At 33.3% G+C, this 21,587-nt stretch overlaps 1 protein-coding gene across 3 annotated transcripts in view; it reads right to left on the bottom strand.

Moving 5' to 3' along the window:
* ham (hamlet) overlaps window positions 1–21,587 on the bottom strand; it is a 65,001-nt gene that overhangs the window by 10,793 nt on the left and 32,621 nt on the right. The window contains exons 2-4 of one of the 3 annotated variants that reach the window (XM_088040667.1): window positions 15,576–15,958; window positions 3,252–3,380; window positions 367–496 (exon numbers count right to left, since the gene is read on the bottom strand). In XM_088040667.1, coding sequence (XP_087896793.1) covers window positions 367–496; window positions 3,252–3,380; window positions 15,576–15,958 — 642 coding nt within the window. Of the gene's footprint in view, window positions 1–366; window positions 497–3,251; window positions 3,381–12,602; window positions 12,647–15,575; window positions 15,959–21,587 lie in introns of those variants that run through there. The other 2 variants (XM_088040669.1, XM_088040668.1) reach the window with 2 other exon arrangements.

Consider the following 21,587-nt stretch of genomic DNA (forward strand, 5'->3'; position numbering starts at 1 on the left):
GTAATTGGCGCAAATCAAGGGTGGATTGTTTTTCCACAGGATGCGATCCGCTGACCGTTACCGAGTTCCTTCAAAAATCGCCCGAAATCAATCGAAGGGAAGCACAATGGTCACGTGACATAGGCCGTGTCAGCGCCTACCCGGATTACCACGGCCATTGTGGCATGAACCCTTGCCGATATAGAGTTGTCATAGGGCGTCAAACGTTATTTATGGTCTTTTGGCGTTTATTATGAGTAATGCGGTGTCAGACAGATGGACACAGTCATGGATTTTGCGTCATGGGGTTACGGCGTCTTCGAGGTGATTGATGGGGTTGTTTTGCGGATTTTGGGGGTGATTACGACCATTTTCATTAGGACTTACCCGTTTCTCGGTCGGATTTTTCGTCGGCCGAAGTGGAATCGCCGAACATGTCCTGGAGGTTCAAGGGCTCCTTGGGGCCCAGGACGATCTCCGTTCCGGCGAGGATGTCAACGCAGGTTTCGTACCATAGCTGAAAGACAGACTGTAAAAAAAACTGACGGGAGAGAAATCGGTAATTTTAGTTTCACGGGCCTCCAGTCATAATTATGCAAAGACGAGGAAAAAACGCAGGCAAGTGCAAAGTAAATTGTGGGCCAGTTTTTAGGCTCTGATTCCTTTCATTTTGGGTTTTTTCTTTCCTTTTTAGGAATGTAACAAGTTTTTGGGGATTTAAGAATTTTCTTTCAATTCGAACTCTAATGTTGTTTTTATTACCAAACTATTAACACAATTCGTAGAATTACAGAATTCCAAAACTCCAAAAATTTAAAAATCTCGAATTCTGGATAATTTGTTTTTAACGTCTTTCGGCTTTAAATTCCCTAAATATCATTGCTCTACCTGTAAAATAGCCGGATTTAGAAAATTTAATACAAAGTTTTGAATACGAGTTCGTCCCCACTAATAAAAATTTGTAAAATTGTTACTTCTTGATCTAAAATTTTGCAATTAGACACAAAGAATGAACGGCCCTAGAGTAATAAATACCCCAAATTTCATTAATTTCACGTCAAAATTCTCAAAGTTACAAAATTTATTAGAAAATTTTGATTTTGAGTTTGTCGCAATAATAAAAAAATTTTAAAAATTCTTATTTCTTGATGTAAACTTATGCAATTTGGTACTCTCAATGAGCGGAGCCAAAGTAATAAACTCCCCAAATTTCGTTACTTTCACGTGAAAACTGTCAAACTTACGGAATTTAATAGATTTGAGTTTGTCGCAATATTAAAAAATTTCCAAAATTATTAATTCTTGATTTAAAATTATGTAGTTTGGTTCACTCAATAAACGCCTCCAAAGTAACAAATTTGTCAAATTTCATTGATCTACCTTCAAAATTGTCGGAGTTACAAGCTTTAATGTAAAATTTTGAATACAAGTTTGTCCCAAATAATAAAAATTTGTAAAATTGGTGCTTCTTGTTCTAAAATTTTGCAAATAGATACAAACAATAAGCGCCCTTAAAGTAACAAATAAATTTCCCAAATTTCATCACTTTCACGTCAAAAGTGTTAAATTTACAACATTTAATAGAAAATTTTGATTTTGAATTTGTCGCAATACTAAAAAAAATTTCCAAAACTCCTATTTTTTTATGTAAACTTATGTAATTTAATACACCGAATAAACGCCCCCAAAGTAATAAATGCTCCAAATTTCATTGCTCTATCTTTAAAATTGCCTGGCTTACAAAATTTAATGCAAAATTTTGAATACGAGTTTCTCCCAAATAATGAAAATTTGTAAAATTGTTATTTCTTGATCTAAAATCTTGCAAATAGGCGCAAACAATGAGCGCCCCTAAAGTAAAAAATACACCAAATTTCAATAATTTCACGTCAAAACTGTCAAACTTACAGAATTTAAAAGAAAATTTTGATTTTGAGTTTGTCGCAATAATAAAAAAATCCAAAATTTTTACTTCTTGATCTAAACTTATATAACTTGGTACACTAAATAAGTGCCTCCAAAGTAACAACTTCTACAATTTTCATTACTTTACCTTCAAAATTGTCGGACTTACAAAATTTAATGCAAAATTTTGAAAACGAGATTGCCTCCACTAATAAAAATTTGTAAAATTAGTACTTTTTGTTCTAAAATTTTCAATTGGGTACAAACATTGAACGCCCCTAAAGTAATAAATGCCCCAACTTTTATTACTTTCACGTCAAAATTGATTTCGAGTTTGCCGCCATAATAAAAAAAAAATTAAAATTCTTATTTCTTGATGTAAATTTTTGTAATTAGGTACACTCAATAAACGCTTCTAAAGTAACAAATTCTTCGAATTTCATTGCTCTACCTTTAAAATTGCAAAATGCAAAAATTTTGAATGCAAGTTTGCTCTCACTAAAAAAAAATTGTAAAATTGTTAGTTTTTGTTCTAAAATTTTGCAATTTTTGCGCTGCTAAAATAATAAACACCCCAAATTTCATTACTTTCACGTCAAAACTGCCCCACTTACAGAGTTTAAAAGAAAAGTTTGATTTTGTGTTTGTTGCAATAATAAATTTCCAAAATTTCAAAAATTAAAACTTAAAATGGTGGTTAATTTGTTGTCAACGTCTTTCGGCTACAAATTTCTTTTTTGGTCTTTTTAACCATTTTTCTTAATTTAATTTTTTCCTAGAGAATTTGCCGAATTTTTGAGAATTTTGATTTCTAATAGGACAAAAGAACTTTTTCAGTGTTCAGACCCTTAATAACTTCGCCCTAATTTAAGTGTTCTTTCTTGTCAGTGAACCCGATTAGTGAACGTGCCAACGATTATCGACCAAAACTCTGAAAAATTGATGAAAGTTCGCAGCAAATGTCGCGTGCTTAGGTCGCACACACCTCGCCATGGTTAACAATATTATTATTAATTTATGACTGTAAAATGAGATTTTGATGACATGATATGCGTGAAGTGTGTTTTGTTAAAACTTCCATAGTGAATCGTTTTATCGTATCGATTAGCGAAAAGAAAAAGAAAACAACGAATTACACAACAACCAGTGCCTCTTATCTGCTCAACCTTGCTGCAAGCTCTTTCGAAAGGTTTCTTTTTCGCACTCTTCATGATCTATCCGCAACGTGGTAATTTGTATCTAGCGCCATCAAACTCCCATTATAATTGCGATTTTCTAACATTTAACCTTGCCTGGGGCGCCCGATTTAAAATACCCCTTTGCCCATAATGACCGTCTCGAAAAGGAAGAATCTAATCTTCACTTACTTGCCCTCCTTGCAGATAATATCTCATGTTGGCCTCATTTTTACTGTCGTAATTCCTGATGAGCTTCAACCAATTTTGTTGGTCGGAAGAACCATCCAACCAACCCCGGACTCCGGAGCCGGCGACAATCTGGAAAAAAAACGATCCGATAATGGGACGAAAGATTTTCCTTTCATGTCGCGCTTTCGCACGATGGATAATGACGAGATTAAGGATTGAGCCATTAGGGTTTGAGGGCGGCTGCTTCCGACAATTAGAGTGCACCCTCGACGACCGCACGCCCTTGTTTCGACCCTTAACATGACCGGAGTTTAATTGCTGACAACAGCGAAATTCGGGAGGAAGGAATGGATGGCTAATTAATATTTATTGCCGAGCGGGCGATTGGAGAAAAGTCGAGATGTGGGCGAAACTTTTCTTATCTAAAGACTTGAGATTTCTGAGAAATGCGATCATTCGGATGATGGTAATTCGGGGTTATCTAAAATCTAATCTAAATTGTGGGGAATTTTTTATTTTATTTTCTTCTTGTTCTAAAGTTGTGCAATTTTTCAAGTATTTCATTACTTTCACGTCAAAACTGTCAAACTTACAGAATTTAATTGAAAATTTTGAATACGAGTTTTTCCCCACTAATGAAAATTTCTAAAATTGTTACTTCTTGTTGTACACTTATGTACTTTAATGCACTCAATGCACGCCTCCAAAGTAACAAAATCTCCAAATTTCACTGCTCTGTCATTTAAATTGACTTACAGAATTTAATTCAAAATTTTGAATACGAGTTCGTTCCTACTAATAATGAAAATTTTGCAATTAGGCACAAACAATGAGTGCTCCTAAAGTAAAAAATACCCCAAATTACATTATTTTCACGTCAAAATTGTCAAACTTGCAGAATTTATAGAAAATTTTGATTTTGAGTTTATCGCAATAATAAAAAATTTCCAAAATTCTTACTTTTTGATGTAAACTTATGTAATTTCGTACACTCAATGAACCCCTTTAAAATAACAAATTCTCCAAATTTCATTGCTCCACCTTTAAAATTGTCGGATGTACAAAATTTAATGCAAAATAGTGAGTACCGAGTTTGTTCCCAATAATAAAAATTTGTAAAATTGTTACTTCTTGTTGTAAAATTTTGCAATTTGGCACACACAATTAGCGCCGTTAAAGTTATAAATTCCCCAAATTTCATCACTTTCACGTCAAAACTGCTGGATTTATAAAATTTAATAAAAAATTTTGCATTTGACATTGTCCCCCGAATAAAAATTTCCAAAATTCCTACTTCTTGATGTACACTTATGGAATTTAGTGCACTCAATGCACGTCTCCAAAGTAACAAAATCTCCAAATTTCACTGCTCTATCGTTTAAATTGCCGGACTTACAGAATTTAATTCAAAATTTTGAATACGAGTTTGTTCCTACTAATAATGAAATTTTCTAAAATTGTTATTTCTTGTTCCAAAATTTTGCAATTAGGCACAAACAATGAGTGCTCCTTAAGTAAAAAATACCCCAAATTACATTATTTTCACGTCAAAATTGTCAAACTTGCAGAATTTGTAGAAAATTTTGATTTTGAGTTTGTCGCAATAATAAAAAATTTCCAAAATTCTTACTTTTTGATGTAAACTTATGTAATTTGGTACACTCAATGAACCCCTTTAAAGTAACAAATTCTCCAAATTTCATTGCTCCACCTTTAAAATTGTCGGATTTACATAATTTAACGCAAAATAGTGAATACGAGTTTGTCCCCAATAATAAAAATTTGTAAAATTGTTATTTCTTCTTCTAAAATTTTGTAATTTGACACACACAATCAGCGCCCCTAAAATAATAAATCCCTTAAATTTCATACCTTTCCAGTCAAAATTGGAGAATGTAATACAAAATTTTGATTCTGAGTTTGTCACAAAAATAAAGAATTTCCAAAATGTTCACTTCTTGATGTAAACTTATGTAATTTGGTACACTCAATGAACGCCTTCAAACAAACAAATTGTTTAAATTTCATTGCTCTATCTTTAAAATTGCCCGACTTACAGAATTTAATGCAAAATTTGGATAATTTTCCGTTCTAAAATTTTGCAATTGGGCACAAACAATAAGCGCTCTTTAACTAATAAATACCCTCAAATTTCATTACTTTCACGTAAAAACTGTCAAACTTAGAGAATTTAATAGAAAATTTTGACTTTCGAGTTTTTTGCACAACAATAAAAAAATTCCAAAATTCTTAATTTTTTATGTAATCTTATGTATTTTCGTACACTCAATAAACGTCCCCATAATAACAAATTCTCCAAATTTCACTGCTCTACCTTTAAAACTGCCGGACTTACAAAATTTAATGAAAAATTTTGAATACGAGTTCGTTCCCACTAATAAAAATTTGTAAAATTGTTATTTCTTGTTCTAAAATTTTGCATTTAGGCACAAACATTGAGTACCCCTAGAGTAAAAAATACCCGAAATTTCATCACTTTCACGTCAAAACTTTCAAACTTACAGAATTTAATCGAAAATTTTGATTTTGAGTTTGTCGCAATAATAAAAAAAATCCAAAATTCTTACTTCTTGATGTAAACATATGCATTTTGGTACACTGAATAAACGCCTCCAAAGTACCAAATCCTCCAAATTTCATTGCTCTACCTTAAAAATTCCAGAATTTAATGCAAAATTTTGAATACTAGTTTGTCCCCACTAATAAAAATTTGAAAAATTGGTACTTCTCGCTCTACAATTTTGCAATTAGGCACAAACAATAAGCGCTGCTAAAGTAATAAATACTCCAAATTTCATTACTTTGACATCAAAACTGTCAAACTTACAGAGTTTAATAGAAATTTTTGATTTTTAATTTGTCGAATAAAATACATAATAAAAAAATTCCAAAATTCTTAATTCTTATTGTACACTTATGTAATTTGGTACACTCAATATGCGCCTTTAAAGTAATAAATTGTCCAAATTTTGCTATTCTACCTTTAAAATTGTCGGATTTACAAAATTTAATTTAAAATTTTGAATACGAGTTTGTCCCCAATAATAAAAATTTGTAAATTTGTTATTTCTTGTTCTAAAATTTTGCAATTTAGCACACACAATTAGCGCCCTAAGGGTCATAAATTTCCCAAATTTCATTACTTTCACATAAAAACTGTTGAATTTACAGAATTTAATCAAAAATTTTGAATTTGACTTCATCACCCGAAAAAAAAAATTCAAAATGTTTACTTCTTGATATAAAGTTACGTAATTTAATACACTCAATAAGTGTCTCTAAAGTAACAAATTTCCCAAATTTTATTGCTCTATCTTTAAAACTGTTGAATTTACATAATTTAATGCAAAAGTTTTAGGATGATTTCGTCCTCAATTCAAAAATTTTCCGTATTTTTTAGAAATTTTGCAATTTAGCCCACAAAGTAACACAATAAATCTAATAAATCTTTATACTTAAATCTGTTGAACTAGAATTTGGTTTTGTTCTAACAAGAAAATTTTCCAACAATTTTCCTTCTTATTCGAAAGTACTGTAATTTAGTTACCTAACACTCTGTATAAGCGATTATTGCTCGTAATATTTCAGAATAAAAAGTTCCAAGCGTCGCTTATGATCGTCGTGATTCTAAATTTGCTGCCGCCGTCTCGCCGCCACTTTAAAATTTCATTTCACAAATGAAGAAATCATGTCTTTGCACCCTCCTTCATAAAAACTCCCGCCTCCGCGAAGCATGACGGGATAATTGATAACGCCCAGATAATCCAAGTCGGATTCAATTTTTATGTATCCGTTCCAGTCCAACGCTTCAAAATCGATACCATCGAAGTCTTAAGGACGACAAAGACAGCCATTGCGTGTGAATTGACCACGACGACTTTCCAATAATCGGACTTTCTATCCATATTTTACGCTCGTTTTTGTCATGAATTATTTACCTAATTGAATTAATTGACACTTTCCAGAGCAGGACTTGTCTTCGGATAAGTAATTAATTAATCAAGTTGGCGAGAGAGTACAAAGTGCGATTGTGAACTATCGGAGTGATAAGTAAGAGGTGAAGTGGCGCCATCCAACGGATGCTCCTTGAAGTGGAAAGACAGGTTCGCATCGATCCGAGTCACCTGTGCACCTGAAGGAGGTGGTTTGGGTGGTCCGGCGACAGGTGGCGACACTGGGTTTTTTCATTTTTCCCCCGTCTTCCGTCTAATTAATCTTCTGTGGGGAGTTTGGTATCAATTTCGCCGAAACTCATAAGTCATCAATGTTCAAAGATGCTTAGTTGTAAGTCAGCTGCGAATTTCGCGCATGATTTCCCCCGATTTTTCCAGCAGGCGTGCCAACTCTCGCTCGCGCAATTTCCCCGACCGAAACTTCTTTCAGCCACGAATAATTAATGAAGTTGATAAGGTGAGTTAGGTAAGTACAAAATGAAATTTTTCTAATGGAAGTTTGGAAGTTGCGAGGGGGTGATAAAGCGGGGTAATTAATTCCGTGTCCGTTTATTTTCCACGCAGATGCTGCGTCATAACACCCCTTTGATGACCATCCGACCTGACGCGGATTTTTTACAGCCCTCGCATACATCATCCCTTTCAACCCCGAAGTAATGACTTCATTTATCTCGTGTTTAATTGTGGGGATTTGTTGGAAAAATGGCATTCCGTCACGAATGTCGGACAATACCAGCGGGGCCCATTCATGGAGGATTTCGGCGAAATTCAAAGATGCTACCGTTTTACCTGAGGATGGGAATAAGTGATCATGGGATAGTTGACACCTCCGAAAGAGACCGCCCGTTGGTTTTAAGTGACGTCGACATGGTAAAGCTCTATCCTGAGGGCTTAGACATGCTCACATCCTCCTCCTTTGTGCGCTGGAAATCGTTGTACAACTCCGAAATTTCAAGGGATTAACCGCGAATTTCCGTCACTCAAACTCCCCTTTCCAGAAACTCGCAAACATATCACCTAATTCTTTGTCAAAAGACACAGAAAAATCAATCAGTGTCTCCATTTGGGTCACTTTTGTTACGCGAGAACAGATGCATCACTTCAGCTGTCAATGGTACAACACCCCAAATTTACCAACATTGGGATTCATCCTTGGAGCATCTCCAGTAGTTAGAAGGACCACTTTACCGGACAACTTTCAATAGATTCGATCAATACACCAAAGAGCTTCCGATATGTACGCGTTGGACTGTTAATAAACCGATTACTCGATACCTTTCCGCAAGTTTAGACCCTGAAGAAATCTTATTTAGGATAGGGGATATTTTCGCACTTGAAGGTGACAAACGCTTTGAAAGAGACACCTCTGATTGTTATCTTTGGGCTTGGCTGAATATTGGCAATGGTAGCGGAGGAATTCTGCCGGACAATGGACATAAATCTTCGGTGGTCAATGGTGGACACGATGAAAAATTATAAGACGCGTTTTGGGTTTGGGTTTCACAATTTTAACAGTTTGTCTCTCTTCGATATCAATCAACGGTGGCTTTGCATTTTTGGACGTTGCGTTGGCTTTCATGAGCGTAGAATCAGCTGGGGTCAAGGAGCATTTATTAATTACACTCGTTTACGCAAACAGTTTCATTTTAAGACTTCTAACTTTGGTAATTTTAACGCCACTGGAATCAAATTTGGGGAGATTGCTAATTTAGGCTTTCTTATTAGGTGGGCCAAATTTCAAAATTATTGAGCTAAAGCGACGGATTTTAGAAACTTTTATTTTAAGAATGAACCAAAAATTGCGAATAACATAATTAAGGGTTGTAATTTAGGTAATTTTAATGTTACCGCAGTCAAATTTGGGGAGGTTACTATTTTAGACCCCCTTATTAATTGTGTCAAATTTTAAAAGTATAGAACAAAAGCGACGTGTTTTAGAAATTTTTATTATTTTGTGCATGAACCAAAAATTGTAAAAATTTTTAATTAAGGGTTGTAATTTTGGTTGTTTTAATATCACAGCAATCAAATTTTGTGAGGTTACTGATTACGATCTCCTTATTAATTGAGTCAAATTTCATTATTATAGGTAAAACAAAAAAGACGAATTTTAGACTTTTTTATGGATGAACCAAAATCTGCGAGAAAAATTAATAAAGGGATGTAATTTCAGCAGTTTTAACGCCACACCACCTTAATTTGCCGAAGTTACTAATTTAGAATTCCTTATAAATTATGCCAAATTTCAAAATTAAGGGGGCCCAAACGACGAATTTTAGAAATTTTTGTTTTATAGAAGAACTAAAAAATATAAAAAAAAATTAGATAAAGCTTATAATTTTGACAATTTTCATGCCACAGCAATCAAATTTGGGGGGGTTACTAAATTAGACACTCCCTTATTGTCTGTGCAAAATTTCAAAATTACTGAACTAAAGCGACGGATTTTAGAAATTTTTATTTTATGAATGAACCAAAAATTGCGAATACAAAAATTGAGGGCTGTTATTTTGGTAATTTTAATGCTACTGCCATTAAATTTGGGGAGGTTACTAATTTAGACCCCCTTATTAATTGTGTCAAATTTCAAAATAATAGAAGAAACGCGACGGATTTTAGAAATTTTTATTTTGGAATGAACCAAAAAGTGTTAAAAAAAATGTAATTTGGTAAATTTTAATGCCACTGAAATCAAATTTAGGGAGGTTGCTAACCTGGAGTTTCTTATTATCTGCGCTAAATTTCAAAATTATAGAGCAAAAGCGACGGATTTTAGAAATTTTTATTTTATGGATGAAGCAAAAATTGTAAAAAAATTTTATTAAGGGTTGTAATTTTGGTTGTTTAAAACCACTAAAATCAAATTTAGGAAAGTTGCTAATTTAGAATTCCTTATTTATTGTGATAAATTTTAAAATTGTAGGACATAAGCGACAAATTTTAGAAATTTTTGTTTAATGGAAGAACTAAAAAATGCGAAAAAATTTAGTTAAGGGTTGTAATTTTGGCAATTTAAATGCCACAGTAATCAAATTTGGGGAGGTTACTAACTTGGACTCCCTTATTGACTGTGCTAAATTTCAAAATTATAAAACAAAAGAACGGATTTTAAAGAATTTTATTTTAGAGATAGACCAAAAATTAAGAAAAACATTAATTAAGGGTTGTAATTTTGGTAATTTAAACGCCAAAGCCATCAAATTTTAGGAAGTTGCTAATTTTGACTTCCTTATTAACTGTGCCAAACTTTAAAATTATTGGACATAAGCGAGGAATTTTAGAAAATTTTGTTTTATGGAAGAACTAAAAAATGCGTAAAAATTCAGTTAAGGGTTGTAATTTTCACAATTTTAATGCCACACCAATCAAATTTGGGGAGGTTAGAGTCTCTTATTGACTGTGCAAAATTTCAAAATTATAGAACAGAAGCGCCGGATTTTAGAAATTTTTATTTTATCGATGAACAGAAAATTAAGTTGCTAATTATTAAGGATTGTAATCTTGGGAGTTTTAATGCCACAGCAACCAAATTTTGCGAGGTTACTAATTTAGACTTAATTACTATCCGTGCAACATTTCAAAACTTTATGTTAAATCCAAAAAAATGTGGGAATTTTTTTTAGAAGCTGAACCTAAAATTTCCAAAAATCATTTTTTAAACTTTTTTGTTTGGTAATTTTAACGCCACTAAAACCAAATTTAGGGAAATTGCTAATTTAGAATTCCCTATTAACTGTGCCAGAATTCAAAATTATTAACCATAAGCGACGGATTTTAGAATTTTTTGTTTTATGAAAAAACTAAAAAATGCGAAAATATCAAGGGTTGTAATTGTAGCAATTTTAATGCCAGAGCAATCAAATTTGAGAAGGGTACTAACTTAGACTTTCTTATTGACAGTGCCACATTTCAAAATTCTAGAACAAAAGTGACGGATTTTAGAAATTTTTATTTTATGGATGAACGGAAAATTAAGTTGCTAATTAGTAAGGATTGTAATTTTGGTAGTTTTAATGCCACAGCAACCAAATTTTGCAAGGTTGCTAATTTAGACTCTTTTATTGACAGTACCCAATTTCAAAATTATAAAGAAAAAGAGAGGGATTTTACAAATTTTTATTTTATGATTATTTTATGAATGAACCAAAAACTGTAAAAATTGTTTATTAGGGGTTGTAACTTTAGTAGTTTTATCGATACAGCAATCAAATTTGGGGCAGTTATTTATTTGAAGTTGCTTATTATGTGTGCTAAATTTCAAAATGTTTAGTCAAACAGGAATTTTGAAGATAAACCTAAAATTTCTAAAATAATTTTATAAAAGCTTATAACTTTGGTAATTTTAACGTCACATCAATTAAATTTTAGGAGGATACTAATATTGACTTCTTTATTAATTGCACTAAATGTCAAAATTCTAGAAGAAAAGCGACTGATTTTAGAAATTTAAATTTTTTAGATGAACTGAAAACTGCGAAAAAAGTTTATTAAAGCTCTACCTCAATTAATTAACTCGACGGCAATGAAATTAGAAGAGATTAATAATTTAAAGTTTCAGTTGCAGATTAGAAAATTGCGCAAATCAAAGAAAAGAATTTACCAAAAAATTGAACGCGCAAAATCGCTCAGCGTAAGAACCGCCCGAATCACTGCCGCCTTTGATTAATTGTAATTAGAATAATAATAACGAGTTTTTATGATCCCCCATTATTTTCAGAAATGAACTTCCCCGTTTGTTATTTTAATTATCGCGCGTTCCGTCCGCATCCATCCCTCGCATCTCACCCTGTTATAAACGATCAAGTTGCGCCCGGAACCGTATTCAATCTCAAGTTATCTAAAAGTTATTTCCTAAATGTCAAAACAAGAAGTAGATAATTGATCATATAAGACAAGGTACAGTCGCCCCTTCGCTAAAGGGTCGTCACGCCAAAACAAAGACAGCACGAGGTCAAACTGCCATCATTGGCAGCTGTCTGCTGATATACGAGCTAATAACCGCTGCGACACTTTGATTATTGAACCACCCCCTTAGAAATTACCACCCCCTTCCGGGCTAATTCGGATAACTTGACCGATTTCGTAATGCCGGCGGATAAATCATCGGCAATATTGGATTGACCTTTATGGGGGACATCTGTTGAATTCGGCAGTTTTATGTAAATCCGGCGAGATGTTGCTTTCCCACATCGGAAGTGTCCAACGATCGAGAAGAACACGTTTGTCCACGTATCGCTGCTATGACACGTTTTTGACATGTTTTGTGCTTCCAATTATGTAACAAAAGCGAAATTGAGTCACCCTAAGACGTCTTGACCCCCAGAGAAGGGAGAAGACGTGTGCGAACCGACTCCCAAAATAAAAATTTATACAGTACCTCTCTCCTTAAAACCACCATGGCCAAGACACTATCAACTAAGAAACGAGCATTTCGATTTTCGCCTATTTATAATTTCAAGATTACACGATTTTATTATCTAAACTAAATAACTTTGAATTATTGATAATACGAGATCGGATCAAACCACTTCGCAGGTGGTCGCGGATTTACCAAACGAATTTTTGGACGAGGGGCGCAACGGCTTCTGTAGATTTCGCAAGGACCTCCTCATCAAAAATTAGTTAAACGGTGATGGATGGGTTCAGGTGCGAAAGTTGAAATTCTGGAAGATCGGGAGCGGTTTTATCGCGAGATGGGAATTATCAGAGATTAATCTCAAATTTATTGTTTTTATCTGTTTTGAGATGCCACTCGCTTATCTCTGCTGGTGGTCTCACGGGTTATTTTTAGGCTTTTATTTATTATATTATTTTAGGCTTCGCCTTCCGGAGCCTTTTCTTCAGCTTAGGACTGTTAAATTTGCAATGGCGGTAATTTTGTGGCCATATTTGGCTTTGGGAGGAAATAAAATTTCAGGCACCGATGAGTAAATCAATGTAAATAAAAACAGATAAAGTTGTTCAATATCAGTAGTCAACAAATTCTGTGTTGGAGAAGTGGAAAGTTGTTTTTAAAACGGTTTTGCGTCCTGAGTTTGAATCTGAAGTCCGTCTTATTCCATCAGGGCCGGATTCAGAGATATTCGTGAAAAATGATTTTTAGGTTCTACTGTATAAAAATTTGTTTTCTTCGGGTTTTCTTGGAAATTTGTGGAAGTTGTGGAAATGCTCGACAGGGTTTTGGAAAGGCAATTTAATAAGCTTTGCAACGATCCATAAAACTCATCGATAGGATTAGTACTTTTTGTGATATTTTTGATAAAGTCAGAGATACACGCTTTTTAATTTAAAAAAATGTTTTTCTGTTAATGTTTCGAACAAAAAATTTTGAAAATTTGTCTTGTACGCTCTATAAATGTGCTATTTGGTCTAGTTAATGTCTAGTTAGTAACCTCACCAAATTGCATTGTCTTAGCGTTAAAATTAGTGGAGTTACAGCCCTAAACAATTTTTTTGAAAATTTTTGGTTTACCCTCAAAATAAAAATTTCCAATATTTGTCTTTTTCATTCTATAGTTTTGCAATTTGGCACAATTAATAAGAGAGCTCAAAGTAATAACTTCTCCAAATTTAATAGTTTTGCCGTTAAATTAGCCATAGCTACACCCCTTATAATTAAAAAAATATGTTTTTGTGTCAGTCTTCCAAATAAAAAATTCCAAAATTTGTCTCGTATGCTCTATAATTTTGTTATTCGGTCCAGTTAATAATCACATCTAAGTTAGTATCTTCTCCAAATTTCATTGTATGGCGTTAAAATTACCAGATCTACAGCTCAAAACAAATTAAAAAAAAAATATTTTGGTTTACCCTCAAAATACAAAATTCCAAAATTTGTCTCTTTTGCTCTATAACTTTGAAATTTAATACGATTAACAAGGGAGTCCAAATTAGTATCCTCTGCAAATTTCATTCTCATAGCGTTAAAATAATCGGAGTTACAGCCCTAAACATATTTTTTTTTTAATTTTTGGTTTATCCTCAAAATACAAAATTCCAAAATTTGTCTCTTTTATTCTATAACTTTGCAATTTAGCACAGTCAATCAGCGAGTCCAAAATAATAACTCCTCAAAATTTGATAGTTTTGGCCTAAAATTTGCGAGAGCTACTACATTTTTAATTCAAAAATGTGTTTTTCTGTTAATCCTCCAAATAAAAAATTCCAAAATTTGTCTGGTATGCTGTATAACTTTGACATTTGGCCCAGTTTATAACCACATCTAAAGTAGTAAGCTCACTAAATTTCATTGCCATGGCTTCAAAATTACCGGAATTACTGCTCCAAACAGATTTTTTTTTAATTTTGGCTTACCCTCAAAATACAAAATTCCAAAATTTATCTCTTTTGCTCTATAATTTTGAAATTTAATACAATTAATAGACGAGTCTAAATAAGTATCCTCTCCAAATTTCATTGTAATGGCGTTAAAATTACCGGAGTTACTACCCTAAACTTATTTTTTGAAAATTTTTGGTTGACCCTTAAAATAAAAAATTCCAAAATTTGTGCCTTTTATTCTATAATTTTGAAATTTGCCACAACTAATAAACGAGTCCTAAGTAATAACTCTTCCAAAATTGATAATTTTGGCGTTAAATTTGCCAGAGCTACTCCACTTTTAATTAAAAAAATATGTTTTTCTGTTAATCCTGCAAATAAAAAATTCCAAAATTTGTCTGCTTTGTTTTATAATTTTGCCATTTGGCCCAGTTAATAACCACATCTAAAGTAGTAACCTCACCAAATTTCATCCCATGGCGTTAAAATTACCGGAGTTACAGCCCTAAACATATTTTTAAAAACTTATTGTACAAATATCTCTGAGTCCTGACCTGATAAAACAAACCGGGCGTCAGATGCAGAATCAGGAGACAATTCAACTTCAGAAATGACTTTCTATATTTTTTCAAGCGTTTCGACTATCTAAATGAAATCAATTAATTATTAAGATAATATAATTGTTTTTGCTACCTATTGTGTTGACTGGACGATTTAGATCTTATCAGATTTTTTTAAAAGATGAACCTAATCCAGGTTGTTTCGCACTTGGTTCATTGATAACCGCAAATCCTTATCACTATTTGGATTTTATTAATAAAAACGGTTCCCATTCATGAAATCGACCCTATCGAATCTTGAAGTACCACAATAGAAAACTTAAGAACGCACAAACACGTAAAATAACACTTTTGGCAGTTAACAATCTCGAGTTACTCGATCAAATTGGGGTCGTTTCCAGGGGTGCGAATTGCCAGTATTTGTATAAAGTACAATTTCCTAAAATAAGGGAGCAATAATCCTGTTCATTGGGGTGTGAAATTACCAACACACAATTTTTCGTACTCACCTCCCAGGCCAAGCGTGGATCTTGCGGTATAGTCGCCCATTTCCCCTGGAACGGTCCATATCTGGTCCCTTTCGAAATGGTAGTTTTGGCGAAAACGCCGTCACCGAGCTCGATTTCGCCGGGAACCGCCCCCGATTCCATCACCAAGTCGCGGAATTTTGAATAGGAGACGTCTTGGAACGCATTTTTCAGATATTTGACTTCGTCGTAGAGTTGGTCGGCGGGTTTCAGGGTGAGTTTGTTGGGGGTGTCTTCGTGGTTGTTGTTCGAGGGGTAGTCGGTGGGGACTTTGATGAGCACGATTTGGGGGGGTTCCTTGGTTTTATCCATGGGGGAGTCTTCGCGGCTGTGGGTGGACACGTCTAGTTCATCTTCGCTGCCTTCTGGGGGAAGAAAAGAGTTAATTCCAATTCCAAATGAAAAATTCCAAAACTTGTTGCTTTTATTCTATAATTTTGAAATTTGGCACAGTTAATAAGCGGGTTCAAAGTAATAACTCCTATAAATTTGATAGTTTTAGCGTTAAAATTGCTAGAGCTACGCGCTTTGTAATTAAAAAAATGGGTTTCTCTGTTTATCTTTCAACTAAAAAATTCCAAAATTGGCTCGTATGCTCTATAATTTTACTATTTGGCTCAGGTAATAACCACATCTAAATTAGTCACATCACCAAATTTTATTGTCATTGCGTTAAAATTACCAGAGTTACAGCCCTACACATCTTTTTTTAAATTTTTTAAATTATCCTCAAAATCAAAAATACCAAAATTTGTTTCTTTTACTCTATATTTTGCAATTTGGGACAGTTAATAAGCGAGTTCAAAGTAATAACTCCACCAAATTTGATAGTTTTGGCTTTAAATTTGCCAGAGCTACGAGCTACCGCATTTTAATTAAAAAAAAGTGTTTTTCTGTTTAGCTTTCAAATAAAAAAATTACAAAATCTGTTTCGTCTGCTCCATAATTTAGCTATTTAGTCCAATTAATAACCACAATCTAAAGTAGTAACCCCACCAAATTTCATTGCCTTAGCGTTAAAATTACCGGAGGTACAGCCCTTAACATAATTTTTGAAAATTTTTGGTTTAATCTTAAAATCAAAAATTCTAAAATTTGTCGCTGTTATTCTATAATTTTGCCCCGCCGATAACCACATTTAAATTAATAATCTCACCAAATTTCATTCCCTTGGTTTTAAAATTAGCGGAATAACAGCCCTAAACAAGATTTTTAAAAATTTTTGTTTATCTCTTTCAAAATTAAAAATTACAATTTTTTTATTACTCTATAATTTAGCACAGTTGATAAACAGGCCCAAATTAATACCTCCTCCAAATTTGATAGTTTTAACGTTAAATTTGCCAGAACTACACGCTTTTTAATTAATTACAATTTATTAAAAAAATGGGTTCTTCTGTTAGTCTACTAAAAAAAAATTCCAAAATTGGTCACGTATGCTCTATAATTTTCATATTTGGCCCTGTTAATAACAACATTGGAATTCGTAACCTCATTAAATTTCATTTCCATAGCTTTAAAATTACCGGAGTTACAGCCCTAAATTTATTTTTTTAATTTTTGGTTTATCAAAATAAAAATTTCAAAATTTGTCTTTTTTACTTTATAATTTTGCAATTAGGCACAGTTACTAAGAGAGTCCAAAATAATAACTCCTCAAAATTTGATAGTTTTACCTTTAAATTTGACAGAGCTAATCGCTATTAATTAAAAAAAAGTGTTTTTTTGTTAATCTTCCAAATAAAAAATTCCAAAATTTGTCTCGTATGCTCTATAATTTTGATATTTAGTCCAGTTAATAACCACATTTAAATTAGTAAAGTTACCAAATTTCATTGTCATGGCGTTAAAATTACTGGAGTTACAGCCCTAGATGTATTTTTTGGTTTATCGTCAAAATCAAACTTTAGAAAATTTGTCTTTTTTATTCTATAATGTTGCAATTTCGCACAGTTAATGAGCGAGTCCAAAGTAATAAGTCCTCCAAATTTCATAGTTTTGGCGTTAAATTTGCCAGAGCTATACGCTTTTAATTAAAAAAATGTTGATTTTCTGTTAATCTTCCAAATAAAAATTCTAAAATATGTCTTGTTTGCTCTATAATTTTACTCTTTGGCCCAAATAATAATCACATCTACATTAGTAACTTCACCAAATTTCATTGCCAAATCGTTAAAATTACTGGAATTACAGCCCAAAACATATTTTTTTAAAACTTTTGGTTTATCCTCAAAATAAAAAATTCCAAAATTTGTCTTTTTTATTCTATAATTTTGTAATTCGGCACAGCTAATTACCACATCTAAGTTAGAAAGCTCTCCAAATTTAACTTCCATTGCGTTAAAATTACCAGATTTACAGCCTGAAACACTTTTTTTGGAAATATTTGGTATAGCTTCAAAATAAAAATTCCAAAATTAGTCTCTAGTGCCGGAAAATTCTACAATTTCGCACGACCAATAAACAAGTCCCATTTAGAAATCTCACCAAATTTCATTGCCACGGCGTTAAAATTACCGGAGTTACAGCCCTAAACATATTTTTTTTAAACTTTTGATTTACCCTCAAAATAAAAAATTCCAAAATTTGTGTTTTTTATTCTATAATTTTGTAATTCGGCACAGCTAATTACCACATCTAAGTTAGAAAGCTCTCCAAATTTAACTTCCATTTCGTTAAAATTACCAGAATTACAGCCTGAAACACATTTTTTGAAAATATTTGGTATAGCCTCAAAATAAAAATTCCAAAATTTGTCTCTAGTGCCGGAAAATTCTACAATTTTGCACGACTAATAAGCAAGTCCCAGTCCTCACCAAATTTCATTGTCATAGCCTTAAAATTACTGGAATTACCGCCCTAACATATATTTTTTTTAATTTTAATTTATTCTCAAAATTAAAAATTCCAAAAATTTGTCTTTTCCATTCTATAATTTTGTAATTTGACACAGTTAATGACCACATCTAAATTAGTAAGCTCACCAAATTTAACATCCATTTCATTAAAATTACCAGAATTACAGCCCCAAACGCATTTTTGGAAATATTTGGTTTAGTCGCAAAGTAAAAATTCCAAAATTTGTCTCTTGTGCCGAAGAATTCTACAATTTTGCAGGGCTAACAAGCAAGTTCCAGTTAGTAACCTCCCCAAATTTCATTGCCATAGCGTTAAAATTACTAGAGTTACGGCCCTGAACATATTTTTTTCTCTATATTTTTGCAAGGCCACAGTACAAGTAGTAAAAAATTAGGAATTTCGATAATTTTTCGCAATGCCGTGAGATGTGCGTTTGGCCGAATCTCGGCCTGAAAGGGAGCGAAGGTAATTTTTTATGGCCCTCCTCATGTTGGCCGTGTAAATATTGAGACAGATAGCTGTGTCTCAAATCACTGTAGAATTGCCGAAACCTGAGAACTGCGGCATCATTAGGATTGCAGCAGTAATCCTAGACAAACAGTCGGTTCCAAACCACTTCTTTCGCCGCGATATCTAAAATAATCAGCTCAAACAAATCATAAAAGCCCCGAAAAGTCCTTTATTAGTTAGCAAGACTCTGCCAAATTTCACGACGCCCGATCTCTATCTCTCTGGTTTCGAGGAACGCGCAACAAAAATAGTCATGTGCGTAATCTTATCTATTGATTTGCGATTGTTTGTGGACAAAAACCTCCAGAGAAAAATCAGGTGTAAACTTTCATTGTTCTTTTGAAGACACGTCCGGCGCGACTGAAACACAAAGACAATGGCAAGCATGAAATTTTTGCGACGATGCGTACATTTCCGAAAAGTAATATCTCGCATTCATAACCGAGAGATATGAATGGGATCCAAGCTACAACAATATCAATCTTTATATTACCGTGACGTCACGTCTGAACGTCTTTTGTGTCGAGCCTTCATTAACAATTACAACCATAAGCTACTTTTGTAATGTAAACATGCACCTGCATGGCGACCGAAAATGTCCCTAAAAAAAATCCTCGCGTTCAAAAATGTGGCAGATTTTCAAATCTTGATGAAGCACGATCCTGCGATTGCAGGTCGTTGTCCTGTTAAGATAACAACATTGTTTAGTCCTGCACAAAATATTGCTATTGTGCCAGGTTAGGTTACGCGATTCCCTGAAACGATTTTCCAGTAAACGTAAGCTGTTAATTAACGGGACGAAAGACATCAGTTAAGCTCGCGGTCAGCGGTTAATTTTCTCGAAAGATAACTCGAAGGAAATCCGTCGAAACTCACTGCTAATTGCCAACACAACAAACGTTTTATATAGGAGGAAAATGAATCGAGACGAACTTTTCCTTTTTCCCGTACGCACCTGTCATTTTCTTCACCACAACCACTGGAGATTTCGTACCGTAAAACACATCACCACCACTTTCCAACCGCTGAAGAATGAAAATCTTGAAGGTTACGTAACACCAGTAAACGTCGTTCGGTTCAACAACACACTGACTTTCAGGATGCTCCAGGATCCGGGACTCTCCTGTCATGGGGCGTGTTTTAGGGTGGGGCGAGTAGGCTGGGCTATCCTACAGGATAAAGCTCCCCTCCCTTTCATTTCGGTTATATCTGTGATAGTCATTGCTTGTCTTGTGCTGAGCAGGTTGAGGATGCTGCGCTTTAAACTTCACTTGTTGGTCAAGGGTTTATATCGATCCGAAAAATTCTGCACGGTTTTACCTGATGATGACTTTATTCAGTTTTTGGGTTGGCAGCTTCTGTTTGTTGGGACACAAGTACGGACAATGGGGACCCATCTGGGGGGATAATGATGTGCCATTGACCGGGGAAATTGGTTGTCTTTTAAATAGGTGCGAGGTTTTCAATGGGCGAAAGCTTAGGAATTCTTTTTTTTATTGAAATTTCTGTTGCTGTTATGTGAAGATGAAACCCCTGAGGTGGCTCAAATTTACATTTTTTCGTCTCAGGTACTCTAATTCTCCAGGATTAACGAGAAGAATTTGAAGAATTTAAGGCAAGATTTATTGGAAAAAAAAATTTTTATGAAATTGAGAAAATTCGAAGAGATAAATGCAAACAATCTGAAGAATTTCAACAGAGAATTTGAATAAAATTGTAGATTTCGAATCAGACAAATTTTAAAAAGCGTTTTTTGGAGGGAATTCAAAAAACCTGAAAAATTGAGAAAAATCTGATGCGATATTCCTAAATATCAGTCCAATTCTAAAGAATTTAAGACATTTAACATGTGATTCCTGGAAAGAAAATCTAGAGAACCTGGAGAATTTGAAGAAACTAAAAAAAATTGAAGAATTTAAGATACTTGGGACTATATTTGTTGGGAAAAGCAAGAAAACGTGATGAATTTGAGTGGGTTCAAACAGGTCTAAAAAATTTAAGATGAAATTCTTTGGAAAAACTACAAAATTGCTAAAGAATTAGAAGAATTTGAAAAACGTCCTAAAGAATTCAAACAATTTAAGATATTTAAGATAAGATTTCTGACAAAATTGTATAAAAACAATCCGAAGAGTTTGAAGACTTTAAGAAGAGATTCTTTGAAGAAAATTCGAGTAACGAAGAAAGATTTTAAAATATTTGAGAAAACCAAAAAAAAATTGAAAAATTCATTTCTTCGAGAAAATGCGAAGAGCCTGAAGAATTGAAAGAGAAATTTAGAAGAATTTGAACAAATCTGTTGCGACAATTAAAATATCTGTCCAAACTGAAGAATTTGATGCTTTTAATATGTGATTTCTGAAAAGAAAATTTGAAAAACATTAAGAATTTGAAGAAAAACGCCAAAATTGTTGAAGAACTAAAGACATTTAATATTGTATTTATTGAGAAAAGTGGAGAAACGTGACGAATTTGAAGAAACATTCGGAAAATTTGAAGAATTTGAGTAGATTCGAAGAGACACTTCGGTAAATCCAAATAATCTCAAGAAATTAAGGAATTTAAGAAGAACTTCTTTGGAAAAAACTCCAAAATCGAAGAAATTGATAAAGAATAACAAAAAAT

The sequence above is a fragment of the Gnatocerus cornutus genome, chromosome 7 (genome assembly GCF_029298725.1).
Source record: "Gnatocerus cornutus isolate USDA-ARS CGAHR chromosome 7, icGnaCorn1.1, whole genome shotgun sequence".
NCBI lineage: Eukaryota > Metazoa > Arthropoda > Insecta > Coleoptera > Tenebrionidae > Gnatocerus > Gnatocerus cornutus.